At 39.1% G+C, this 14,433-nt stretch overlaps 1 protein-coding gene across 2 annotated transcripts in view; it reads right to left on the bottom strand.

The window, feature by feature from the left end:
* The window catches only part of ocrl (OCRL inositol polyphosphate-5-phosphatase), a 119,147-nt gene that overhangs the window by 4,620 nt on the left and 100,094 nt on the right, over positions 1 to 14,433 (bottom strand). For both annotated transcript variants that reach the window (XM_060832724.1, XM_060832726.1), the window contains 2 exons: positions 12,181 to 12,308; positions 8,096 to 8,207 (listed from right to left, as the gene is read on the bottom strand). In XM_060832724.1, coding sequence (XP_060688707.1) covers positions 8,096 to 8,207; positions 12,181 to 12,308 — 240 coding nt within the window. The remainder of the gene's footprint in view (positions 1 to 8,095; positions 8,208 to 12,180; positions 12,309 to 14,433) is intronic.

The raw sequence follows: 14,433 nt of genomic DNA, 5'->3' as shown, positions 1-14,433 counted from the left end.
GAAAGAAGGATGGAACTATAGACATATCCTTACATTTAGTTTACCAACATAATACAAACAGAAAAACATTGAGTGAAATCACTAACAACAAAAGCAAAATGATGTGATGCTCAAAATAGAGAAATTATTCGAAATATTCAATTCAGGGAACAACTGTGGGGAAATAGTTAACATTTCAAGATTAATACAAGGTGACCTAAACTGTTAACTGCTTCTCTCTAGAGATGCTACCTGACCAGCTGAACTCTCAGCATTTTGTTTTTAATCAAGTGAAAATAATCATATTAAAAAGTAAATAAACAATACCCAACATCATTCAGAATTAACAAATTATACTTCAAGGCAGGTAGCACTGTGTTCTATGTACACGTGGCAATATGATCGATCAGTTTTTTTTGGAACATTTGAGCATTTGTTCCAAAGAGAATTTTCACTTAAGTTGATTTGATTTACGTTTTGATATAAAGCCAGACTGAAGTTAAGTAAAATTATTTGAAGGTGCACCAGAGTTTAAAAGCTGAAGTCAGTGACACATTAAGGGGCTTGAATGACAGTAGCTGTAAAAAACTTTAGTTAGTCCACGTTTGGAATATTGAGCACAGTTCTGGTCGCCACAAGAAGGATATGGATGATTTGGAGAGGGTGCAGAGAAGGTTTGCCAGGGTTTTAGGTCTGAGGAGAGGTTGGATATACTTGGATTGTTTTCACTGGAAAGACAGAGGCTGTGGTGCATTTGATACAGGTCTACAAAATTATGAGACACACAGATAACGTGGATAGGTCATCTACAAGAAAGCACAGGTTCAAGTGAGAGGGGACAAGTTTAGAGGAGAAGCACGGAGAACATTTTTCACAGAGTGTGTGATGGGTGCCTGGAACATTGCCAGTGGAGATGGTGGAAGCAGGCACTTTAGCAACACGTAAGGCATATCTTGATAGGTACATTTACAGGAGGTAAGAGAGGGATAGAAACTGTGTGGACTATAAATAGCGGTCTAAATAAAGATTAAGAATTGGCACAGGCTTGGCAGGCTAAAATACTGAGAGATCTCTAAAGTGCTTAAGGTGCTAATATTTGGATGAGATATTAAATCAAAACCCCATCTGTTCTCTCAGGTGAATGCAATAGATCCCACAACACTTTTTCAAAAAACAAAGTTATTTCTCTAAATATTCTGAGCAAACCACTCCAATTAAATGGTAAATAGGGATGCGCAATAAATGCTGGCTTACACAGGAATGTCTACATCCCATAAATAAATTTCCTTAAAAACAATACTTCTAGATAGCAGTTATATTGCTACAACGGCACTGATTTTATTTGTAGTACGATTTTCACTGGTTATATCCACTCAAAAACGAGTGGCTAGTTTGTTGGGCAGTTCAACTAGTTAAATTTTGTAGGAGAATCAGAAATCAAATTTTGGTCTTAGGAGGACATGGCCATGGAAAATCTGATATCTGGTAAAACAGTATTTGGAAAGAGAAAATCTGGTTCACAAGTACATGGCTAACTTGATTTAGAAGAATGCTGATCAGAAAAATTCCCTTTAGTCAACTATCACAATCTAAAGTTTAAAAAAAAATCACAACACCGGGTTAAAGGCCAACAGGTTTATTTGGAAGCACTAGTTTTCGGACCACTGCTCCTTCATCAAGTGGTTGTGGAGTATAAGATCTATACAGTACTGAGCTTGAAAGTGCTTCATTAGGCTAGTTCTGTAATTAACTTTGCATTGTTGATTTAAAACAGCTTTGCTAATCTTTGTAATGTCATAATATGGAAACTGGAGACATGATTTTAACTTTGACAATAACAGAAAGCAGGCACGATCTTATAATGAGTGACCAGTGTGTTAAAGGTTGTATTCTGCCAACACTGGTTAAAATCTAGTCTCCAGGATAATGCCTTGAACCTACACCCCAATCCAACACCGGCACCTCCAAATCATCACAATATAGCATTCAGTATTTTCTGTCTTATGCTAAATGTTCTTAATTTCAATTTATGATTGTAATTGCTAGATTGTCCATTATTAGTTTGCAGGAAATGAAAATAAAAATCAGTTTACTGACATATTTGGTTCCGTAACTCAACATAATCTTAAGATTACATGTGATCATAAGATACACAAGTCCACCTATGAGAGATCTGCAGCAGAGAAAAATTTGTACTACTGGTTAATTCATTTTAATAATGTTGGTTGAGCAATAAACACAAGCCAAGATTTAAGGAGAACTTTCTGACTGCGAAAAAGAAGTTCCACATTATGCTCTTTGCATCCACCTCAACAGACAAATGGGACTTCTGTTTACTATTGCATCTGAGAGCAGTGCAGTGAAGTGACAAGCAGAATGATGTGGACAATTCCTTGAGTGGGAACTGAAGCCTTAAACCTCATCGCCATGGAGGTAAGAGTGTCATCATAGTAGTAACTAATTTTATTTTTAAAATAAAAACAGTACAACAGCTCCTCCAATTCAAGGCACTATCTTGGAGACCAGATTTTAACAGGTGTTGTCAGAAAACAGGCTATAACACACTGGTCACCCATTATAAAAGCTTCGAGTAAAAAATGAGGTCTGCAGATGCTGGAGATCACAGCTGAAAATGTGTTGCTGGTTAAAGCACAGTAGGTTAGGCAGCATCCAAGGAATAGGAAATTCGACGTTTCGAGCATAAGCCCTTCATCAGGATGAAGGGCTTATGCCCGAAACGTCGAGTTTCCTATTCCTTGGATGCTGCCTAACCTGCTGTGCTTTAACCAGCAACACATTATAAAACCTTGTCCGCTTTCCATTACTGTCAAAATTAAAATCATGTCTCAAGTTTCCATATTAAGACGTAACATTAACAAAGCGGTTTTAAATCAACAAGGCAAAGTTAATTACAGGACAAGCCTAACGAAGTATTTCCAAGTTCTGTGCATGCAATATAAGGAATAAAGTAAATGGGTTTGTGGTGCAGGTCAAAATTGTGAGTTATAACGTGGTGGGTATCACAGATGTGGCTGCAAGGGGATCACAACTAGGAGCTGAATATTCAAGGATATACATCCTATTGAAAAGAAAGACAGGTCGGCAAAGGGGTGGGATCGCTTTATTAGTAAGAAATGAAATTAAACCAATAGTACGAAACGAAATAGGGTCAGATGGTGTAAAATCTGTGTGCGTAAAATTGAGGAATTGCAAAGGTAAAAACAAACCATAGTTGGAGTCATGGATAGGCCTCCAAAGATTAGTCAGAAGCTGGGGCGCAAGATACACTAGGAGATAGAAAAGATGTGTAGGAAAGGCAAAGTTACAGTGATCATAGGGGATTTCAATATGCTGGTGGACTGAGAAAATCAGGTTGGTTGTGGTTCAGAAGAAAAGGAATTTCTGCGAGATGGCTTTATGGAGCAGCTTCTGATAGAGTCCAGGAGGGAACAGGCAATACTGGATTTAGTATTGTGCAATGAGACAGACTTGATGAAGGAGCTTAAAGTAAGAGGACCCTCAGGAAGCAGTGATCATAATATGATCAAGTTTACTCAGCAATTTGAGAGAGAGAGAGAGAGAGAGAAAGATAGAACCAGAGGTAACGGTATTTCAGCTGAATAAAGGCAACTACAGAGGCATGAGGGAAAGGCTGGGTAGAATTGACTGGGAGAGGAGCCGAGGAGGAAAGACAGTTGAACAGCAATGGCAGGAGTTTCTGGAAGTAATTCAGGAGACACAGCAAACTTTCATCCTGATGATAAAGAAGCATGGCACAGGGAGGATGAGGCAACCATGGCTGACTAGGGATGTTAGGGATAGCATAAAAACAAAAGAGAAAGCATATAAACTAGTGAAGAACAGTTGGAAACTAGAGGATTTGGAAGCTTACAAAGTTCAACAGAGGGCAACAAAAAATAACTAAGGAGGGACAAGATTAAACAGGAGGGTAAACTAGCCAGTAGAGTCATAGAGAGGTACAGCACAGAAACAGACTCTTCAGTCCAACCCGTCCATGCCGACCAGATATCCCAACCCAATCTAGTTCCACCTGCCAGCACCCGGCCCATATCCCTCCAAACCCTTCCTATTCATATACTCATCCAGATGCCTTTTAAATGTTGCAATTGTACTAGCTTCCACCACTTCCTCTAGCAGCTCATTTCATACACGCACCACCCTCTGAATGAAAAAGTTGGTCTTCGGTGTCTTTTATATCTTTCTCCTCTCACCCTAAACCTATGCCCTGGAGTTCTGGACTCCCCTACCCCAGGGAAAAGACTTTGTCTATTTATCCTATCCATGCCCCTCATGATTTTATAAGGTCACTCCTCAGCCTCCAACACTCCAGAGAAAACAGCCCTAGACATTTTAACCTCTCCCTATAGCTTAAATCGTCCAACCCTGGCAATTTCCTTGTCAATCTTTTCTGAACCCTTTCAAGTTTCACAACATCTTTTCGATAGGAAGGAAACCAGAATTGCACGCAATATTCCAACAACTGCCTAACCAATGTCCTGTACAGCTGCAACATGACCTCCCAACTCATGTACTCAATACTCTGAAAATAAAAGAAAGCATACCAAACACCTTCTTCACTATCTTATTTACCTGTGACCCTCCTTTCAAGGGGCTAAGAACCTGCAATCCAGGATCTCTTTGCTCAGCAACATTCCCCAGGACCTTACCATTAAGTGTACAAGTCCTGCTAAGATTTAATATCCAAAAATGCAGCACCTCACATTTATCTAGATTAAACTCCATCTGCCAATTCTCAGCCCATTGGCCCATCCGATCAAGATCCTGTTGTAATCTAAGGTGACCTTCTTTGCTATCCATTACACCTCCAATTTTGGTGTCATCTGCAAACTTACTAACTTATACCTCTAATGCTCACGTCCAAGTAATTTATATAGATGATGAAAAGTAGTGGACCCAGCATTGATCCTTGTGGCACTCCACTGGTAACAGGCCACAAGTCTAAAAAACAACCCTCCACCACCACACTCTGTCTTCTACCTTTAAGCCAGTCCATTTTCCAAATGGTGAGTTCTCCCCGTATTCCACGAGATCTAATCTTGCTAACCAGTCTCCCATGGGGAACCTTGTCGAACATCTTACTAAAGTCCATATAAATAACATCTAATGCTCTGCCCTCATGAATCCTTCTTGTTACTTCTTCAAACATCTCAATCAAGTTTGTGAAACATGATTTCCACTACAAAAAGCCATGACCTTGCCTTTCCAAATACATGTACATCCTGTCCCTCAGGATTCCCTCCAACAAGTTGCCCACCACTGACCTCAGGCTCACTGGTCTATAGTTCCCTAGCTTGTCCTTACCACCTTTCTTAAAACAGTAGCACCACGTTAGCCAACCTCCAGTCTTCTGGCACCGCACCTGTGATTATCAATGATACAAATATCTCAGTAAGATGCCCAGCAATCACTTCCCTAGCTTCTCCCAGAGTTCTAGAGTACACTTGATCAGGTCCTAGGGATTTGTCCACTTCTGTGCATTTCAAGACATCCAGCACTTCCTCCTCTGTAATATGGACATTTTTCAAGATGCCATCATCTATTTCTTTACATTCTATATCTTCCATGTCCTTTTCCACAGTAAATACTGATGCAAAACATTCATTTAGTATCTGCCCCATCTCCTGCGGACCCACACAAAGACTACTTTGCTGATTTTTGAGGGGCTCTATTCTCTCCCTAGTCACCCTTTTGTCTTTAACATATTTGTTAAAACCCTCTGGATTCTCCTTAACTCTATTTGCCAAAGCTAGCTCATGTCTTCCTTTTGCCCCCTTGATTTCTTTCCTTCTGTCCTTTATACTCCTACTGTCTTTAGACTCTTCTAAGGTTTCAGTTGATCTCTCCTGTCTATACCTGACATATGCTCCCTTTTTCTTAATCAAACCCTCAATTTCTTTAGTCATCCAGCATTTCCTATATCTACCAGCCTTTCCTTTCACCCTGACAGGAATATACTTTCTCTGGATTCTCGTTATCTCATTTCTGAAGGCTTCCCATTTTCCAGGCCTTTATAATACTACTTGGTGCTATGAGCTAGTGAGGGCAGGAATAGGAGGATAGAGGATGAATGCATGGCCGAGGAGCTGGTGTACAGGAGAAGGATTTACGTTTTTGGATCATTGGAAGTTGTTTTGGGGTAGAAGAAGTGACCTGTACAAGAAGGACGGTTTGCATCTAAATTGGAAGGGAACTAATATACTGACAGGGAAATTTGCTAGAGCTCCTCCAGGAGGATTTAAACTGGTAAGGTTGGAGGGTACCCAGGGAGATAGTGAGGAAAGATTTCAATTTGAGACTGGTATAGCTGAGAACAAAGACGAGTCAAACAGTCAGGACAGGCAGGGACAAAGCAGAAAACCAGGTAGGGCTGATAAGTTAAATTACACACTGATTAGCCTAAACTCGGTCGTGGGTAAAATCCTGGAACGCATTGTGAAGGACGAGATTTTTGAATATTTGGAAGTCTATGGTAAAATAGGGCAGAGTCAGTGTGGTTTCATCAAGGGGAGGCCATGTTTGACAAATCTGCTAGAATTCTTTAAGGAAGTAACAAGCAGATTAAACCAGAGTCATCTCCTTGGATATTTTCGAGCTGGACTTCAAAAAGGCCTGTGAAAAGGTACCTCACAGGAGGCTACTGAATAAGATAGGGCCCATGTTGGTAGAGGCAAGGTGCTAGCATGGATAGAAACTTGGCATCCGGCAGAAAGTAGAGACTGGGGATAAAAGGATCCTTCTCAGGGTGGCAGCCGGTGACAAGCGATGGTCTGCAAGGCTCAGTGTTGGGATCACAACTTTTCACTTTATACATTAACAATCTAATTGAAGGAACTGAGGGCATTCTGGCTAAGCTTTCAGATGATACAAAGATAAGTTGAGGGACAGGTAGCATTGAGGAGAAGCGGAGGCTGCAGAAGGATTTGGACACATTAGGAGAGTGGGCAAAGAAGTGGCAGATAGAGTACAATGTGGGAAAGTGTGAGGTCATGCACCTTGGTAGGAAGAGTAGAGACATTGACTATTTTCTAAATGGAGAGAAAATTCAGAAGTCTGAAGTGCAAAGAGGCTTAGGAGTTCTAGATCAGAATTCTCTCAAGGTAAACTTGCAGGTTGAGATAGTACATAGGAAGGTAAATGCAATGATGGCATTTATTTTGAGTGGACCTGAATATAAAAGCAGGGAGGTATTTCTGAGGCTCTATAAGGCTCTGGTCAGGCCACATTTTGGGCCGCATATCTCAGGAAGGATGTACTGGCCCTGGAGCCTGTTCAGAGGAGATTCTCGAAACGATCCCAGAAATGAACAGCTTAACATATGAGGAACGTTTGAGGACTTTGGGTCTATACTCCATGGAGTTTAAAAGAATAAGGGATGATTTCATTGAAACATACAGAATATTGAATGGCTTGGATGAAGTGTTTGCTGGGAAGATGTTTCCCTTGGTAGGAGAGACTAGGACCTGAATGCACAACCTTAGAGTAAAAGACAGACCTTTTCGACAGAGATAAGGAGAAACTTCTTCAGCCACAGAGTGGTGAATCTATGGAATTCACTGCCACAGAAGTCTGTGGAGGGCAGATCATTGAGTATACTAAAGACGGTGATAGGCTTCTTGATTGTAAAGGAGATCAAGGATTATGGGGAGAAAGCAGGAGATTGAGGTTGAGAAACCCATCAGACATGACTGAATGACGGATCAGACTTGATTGGCTAAATGGCTTAATTTCTATTCCTACGTTTTATGGTCTTATCTCAAATTGGTGTAATAACTGTTTTGAATTAATGAATTGTAAATATAGCTGAATTGCACAAAAGGAAGTTGCACAAATCTTTTTCTGGAACACAAATACTTTCAGTCATTTAAATCTTATTGAATGATAACAATATCTAAGTAAATAACTCAATTCAATGTAACAGCCATCTCATTCAGAGGCTGAGATCCAAATTGCTGTTGAGAATGATACTCATGGGACTTATAGGTAAAAAGGAGTTTAAACAAATCAGTTAAGTAATGCTGCATGATATTTGACCTGTGCCATCAATAGGCAGATAACGTATTTCATCTTTTCTTACCTAACATCCTAGCATCAAGCTTGTTTTCTTCACTATGCTTCAACAATTCCCGCAGAAATGCCATCAAGTACTTGAACACATTTCTGTGACTGCGGGGCAACTGAGATATTAACTGGAGAAAAGGAGCAAATAATTATGATAATGTAAATTTGTTCAAAATCATCAATACTATAAAACAATACTAAATATCCAATGTGGCATGGCATAGTGCAAAACACTAAAACATAGAATAATGGGACAGAGGTTAATAATCTTGAAATACCATTTTCATTCCATAGTGAATAAAATGCTGTTTAATAATATTGTACTCTCCAATTATTACCAAATAAATCATATTTATAGGAATCTGGATAATAAATAAATTTATCCTAAATGTGAATCGGTACAGGACTAATATACCTTTGCATACTGCTGAGATAATCAGCAACTCTGTGATATCTTTCATAGGATAAGTAGTCCTAAGGTACTCAACAATTTGATGTCAGAATGCTGTTCTACTACACACAATTTTATTATTCTGTGAGCAAGAGTAAGTGGACAAAGGTGTCATAAGGAATATTTTGAAGGGGAGCTTGGGGTATTTAAGAGAACAAATAAAATGATTGGGGACAAGATGGCCAAAAGGTCCTGTTACCAATAGTAAAGGATAATTCACAGAAGATGCAGGATGGGCATAGATTTGGCGAGGTAGGTGCACTTTAACCACGGGAAGTTTTTGGAGACAAATGTGTGGATTTAGAAGTTATTCAAAGTTCACTAGCGTGATTTCAGAGTTGGGGGGGGGGGGGTGGCTTATGAGGAAAGGCTGAGTAGATTGGGATTATATTCATTGGAATTCAGAAGAATTGTGGGGGTGGGATCTTATGAAGGAAATTGATAAAATAGAAATAGATAAGCTGTTTCCACTGGGAGGTGAGACAAGGATAAGAGAGCATGGCCTCAAGATTACAGGAAGCAGGTTTAGAACTGAACTGAGAAGGAACGTCTTCACCCAGAGGGTTATTAATCTTTGGAATTCCTTGCCCAGGGAAGTAGTTGACACTACTTCAGTAATTGGTTTTAAAGCTAAGGTAGATACTTCTTTGAAAAATAAAGGAAGTTAAGGGATATGGTGAAAATACAGGTGAGTGGAGCTGAATCCAAGAAAAGATTAGCCCTGATCTTATTGAGTGGTGGAGCAGGCTCAAAGGGTCGGACAGCCTACTCCTGCTCCTCGTTCTTATGTTCTATTGAGATGACCAAAGAGGATTCAACAGGAGTTGGCAAGAATAGGGGACGAAAGGTGAATGCGAAATAGTGTAAGAGATGTGCATAATGAGGCGTAAGTGTATGTGTTTACAGTGATTCTGTTGAAGGACAAAGTTAAAAATCACACAACACCAGGTTATAGTCCAACAGGTTCGTTTGGAAGCACTAGCTTTTGGTGTGCTGCTCCTTCATCTGAAGAAGGTGGTGTTGTGTGATTTTTAACTTTGTCCACCCAGTCCAATACCTGCTCCTCCACATCTGTTGAAGAAGCCAGGCTAGTAATGTGTTCCTCTCTAAAAAAACTTTTTGTCAAATGGGAATCTGGGTTTTTGGTATTTCTGCAAGCTCAGTTACTTATCATGAAAAGCTACAATCCAACAAGGCGCTCTTAGCAATACAAGCATAATGTCTGCATGACATCAATGCGAATCAGGAATAATTTTTCCTTAGCTCACAAACTAAATGATGATTGAGAAAGGAAAGTGCCATTAGATGTTCACAACATGAAATCCAAAAAACAAAGGTCATTCTTAATACAAAAAGATTCTGAGGGGAAACCTGGCACTGTGGAGGAGGGAAATCTCACTGACACTTTCTAGCAGAAAGCTTTTGGCAAGGTTACTTCACAAGATTAAATTTTGTAGCATCAGTAGAAAGTTAAAACTCTAGATTAGGAATTGCTCAGACTCCCATGACCAAAAGGCTATAGTTAACAGATGCATTTCAGCTTGGAGATATGTTACCAGTGGAATCAGTCTTCTTTAGAGATACACAAGGGAGAGTCAAGAGGATGGCAGATAAATTTGCAGATGACAACAACATTGAGAAAGGGTTAAGATTCCAGAAAAGTAATCAAATCCAAAAGACTTATTTGTATTGGGTGACTGGATCTTATATTAAAAAATAAGGATTATGTTTATATAAATGTAGTGCCAGGCATGTTGGTAATGACAGCACAACATGCAAGTGTCATTTGCTGGGGTCAATACTGAACGAATTCAAGAAAAAGAAATATTGTGCTACTGTGCAGAGATTGCAGAAGGAACATCATAGATGAGGAGAAATTGTACCTAAAGCTGACAAAGGTAGGGTTATATCAATAGAACTGTTTAGCAGAAATCAAAGGAGCCTATTTTGACAATGTATGTTTCAGTGGTCAAATCACACCTTGCATATTATGTCTTGTTTTAATTCCACTCCCACTAAGTGGGCAATGTAGTGGTTTTTTAAAAAGATTAGACTTGGGCTACAAAATCGATTCCTAATTTAAAAATCCTGAATTATGCAGATATGTTCAAGATCTCAGATTATTTAATCCACAGAGAAGTCTAAACTAAACGGTTGGATTCAGTACCAATAGTTATTTTGTTCCTGTTTGACAGATGGGTAGGACTAGGGGATTATGAGCTTAATCAATGTAGAAGTTGGAATGGCAGGATGTTATGCATTTTTTCTTATTGCAGAGAATTTTGAGCCATCAGAACACGTTTTCACTGCTCTGATGAAACAGACTCTTGGTACTGTTTCAAGAGTGAGTTAAATCAATTCCTGACAGGGCAGAAATCACAATACTGTAGATGGAAGTTTTTTTTACAGATAATAATGGATTCATATGATTTCCCTGGACTGGTTTCCTTTCCTTTATCTACTTTCACGTAGTGATCCTTTATTAGCTTTCATTTTGCTCTCCTGGGAGATTATATGTTTTACGGCTGGGAAACTGTTCAGCCATGATTGTCTAGCCATTGTAGTATGGACCAGGCTGGCTGAACCAGCTGGGCTTTTCCTGCCATCTTCATACATTTGTAAAACAAGGTTTCATTTATATGCTTCACTTACTTCTGAGAATTCGCTTCAATAAAATTTGCTATACAATTCAGACTTGTCATCTTACATAATGTGGAGATAATCTCCCTTAATCTGTGTGCCTTACTCTATGAGAGAGTAGCATGCCATCATCCAAGATGTAGTTTACAAGTGGAATGTATTTAACGTATTCTCAACATCCAGGAACAGAATATAAATGAAAGCCCACATCTCGTGGACGCATGCTGGCCCATATGTGAGATATAAAATCCATAAATAATAGTACATTAAAATTTTACATTGCATGGTCTTGAACAAGTCACTCTAATGGTAGCAGGAATATTCTCCAGTCTGGAACCATCTGAAAGTCTTGGTGATTTGGTTCTAACAGATTTCTCAATACTGAAAAGAATTGCAATCTTGCTGATAAAGCTTAAATCTTTGATGATATGGCAACTATGTTCAGATGGTTCAGTGATCGGGATACATAAAATCTTGTAGCCAGGGAAACCTGCCACTTCAGATACTTTTTGAATTGGGTGTTCGGATCCAAGTTAGAGCTGGTCATTTATTATTGAATTGATCAAAATTTTCTTTTTATAAACTTAATTCCATGTTCTTTCTACATAAAATCTCTACTGATGCAAGTTTATTACAAACTGTGCAGTTGTGAATCACCTGGATTACAATGAGGTAAGGACCCATCTAAATTGAGGTAAAGGACCTATCTAAATGCAAACGGCTACACTTAAGGTAGCTATGTTAATTACATATATTTAAGTCTGAGGTACATAGGTTCATAATGGGTAGGGGAAATCGAGAGTTACACAGAAAATGAGGAAAGTGGATGAGTGGTAGTCAGATCCTACTGATTGGCAGAATAGGGTCAATGGTCTACTCCTGTTCCTTTTAATGGTTTTTTATTTATATATATGCCACACAGAATATAAGGTATGCTAATTTATGCTGTGAGCCCCATTTTATACAGTACCATAATAGTCACACAACAGTCGTGGAACTTTAACTCTTACCTGTCTACAGCTGCGATTATCAAATGAGGATTCTAGGCATCGAACATGCAGCTCATAACATATCACAGGCTCTGGAAGTGCTTCAAGGAAGATGAGCAAAGCTTCAGCTACTGAATGATTACTGCCAGCTGGCATGTGAAATCAGGAAAAATAAACAGAATTGACTGGTCAAGTATTTAATGGCAGACATAAATTAGGGCTAGTATAAAATATTCAAGGGAAATATATGGAGTAACAAAGCTTACATTGTTATCAATGAAGGGATTAAAAGTTTGATGAAAAGTTTGGAATGAAAAATTAAATTCCTAAAATTCTCCTGCACTGAACACATTATCCAGCAAACTTTCATCAAATTTGGTCAGCTCTTTTCATGACAGATTTTACTGAAGCCATTGTTACACCCTCTGTTGGAGCCTTGCCCTCCCCTCGCCACCAACCCTGCTCTGATTTGCTACACCAAAGTCTAATTGTAACCAAGATATGGATAGAAATCCTGTTCTCTGAAATACTGCAAACAGCTAATTACTACCAATGCATGAAAGCAACTTGGATGCGTTTAGATAAAATGCATTTAAGATGGACAATGCTGGGGCAATGAGGTTACAGCAGTAAAATCATGTCTTCTATCATTACGAACACATTATTTGTCTACTCAAAAATCATGTGCTTTTAATCCCAAAAAATAGTTAGAAATTTAGATCAATCTTTCCAAACTAACTCTGCTTTCTGGCTCTTCTATAAACACTTGAGGTTACACCACAGACATACACAATTTCTACTCAGTACATATGCAATACCATTTAATTATAGAGATATTTTGGTGAAAATTAAGTGAACAGCCCTGATCTTTCTATGCATAATTCTGGTTAATATAAAAAGCCTCTCATTTGTTACTTCGTTTACACAAGATATTCTAGTGATTTATTTTTCTTCTTCAGCCTAAAAGGGCAGAGGGAGGGCAGGTAACTATCATTGTTGGTTGTTCCTCGCTTCAAGATGTTAACGACTCAAGTTCCTAAATTCCTGCCATGGCTCGTGATTGATAGACTGATTCTTTATCTGCAGATCTGTGGGCACATGGAACAAGATGACCTTCGAGGCAACAGGATCTAGAATGCAGGATTTCCTTTCTTTGCTTTTCTTCTCATTCCATTCTCATCGCTAAAGGTGTTTGAAGTTGAAATATGATGCAACTTGATAGACAATTTTGACTTTTGAACAACTGTGTAGCAAGTTCCTCCAAGTTATCAATACCAACGCTACTAGATTTCAGATCTGATTTGAAATGCTTCCTATGTCTTTCACCAGAGCACTGACATTTGAGAGTTATAAAAACAGGACAGCGAAGTTTTTCAACCAACTGGAAACAGTGCCCAGTCCGCTGTAGTTGATTTTGAAGGAGTGTTGCCCAGATTCTTGAAGAGTACTTTTTCAGTAATTCTCCAGAGAATATGGTGTTTCCTCAGTGCTCTTACGTGTCAATGATACATAGTCCAGGTCTCACTGCAGGACAGGAGTGTGGTGATAACAACTTTCTTACGTACCAGAACATTTGATGATTTGTAGGGTCTTTGCTGACAAAAGCTTTCTGTCAATGTTCAGAGGCAGAACTGTCTCAGTTGACCCAGTATTCCACCTTGTCATTAAATAGTGTCCTTTTGAGAGAAATGGCTGCCAGGAAATGGGAAGTGTTCAACATATTTCAGAGTCCACCCTTCAGCGTATGTGGGATTTTTGACTAACTATATCTGGTATTATACAAATTTTACATTAGCAACATTCAAGGTCAGGCTAAATCTCTTTCGGTCAGAATTGAAGAGATCAAGTGTGGTGCAAATCTGGTGCAGTACAGCAATGACATTGTAGTCTCCCACATATTCCAAATTAAATAGATCTAAAGTAGTCAGTTTAGCTGTGCCACTGAGGTGGCTGAGGTTAAAGTTTTCCTTTTGGGTGGTATTTAATACTCACATAAGAGGGTGGTTGATCTTTGAGGAGATGAACAACACCATCTGGTAGATTGTAAGTAGTATGGGGGCCATTATACAGCCTTGCTTAACCAGCCTGCATTTTGAAAGAATTTCCAGTCAAGACAGTAATGATCATGAAGCAGTTGCAGGAACGTAATGAGATTTCTTCCACACAGCCTTGTGATTTACTGACTAAAATGCTTTCATCAATGTGATGAATGCAACAAAGAATTCCACGTGTTGTTCTTGTTCTGTTTACTGGAGTCACTTAGCAGCAAAGATA

Source organism: Hemiscyllium ocellatum, chromosome 11, assembly GCF_020745735.1.
Source record: "Hemiscyllium ocellatum isolate sHemOce1 chromosome 11, sHemOce1.pat.X.cur, whole genome shotgun sequence".
Taxonomy (NCBI): domain Eukaryota; kingdom Metazoa; phylum Chordata; class Chondrichthyes; order Orectolobiformes; family Hemiscylliidae; genus Hemiscyllium; species Hemiscyllium ocellatum.
The sequence above is the reverse complement of the archived record's forward strand: the minus strand, read 5'-3'. Positions and strand labels throughout refer to the sequence as shown.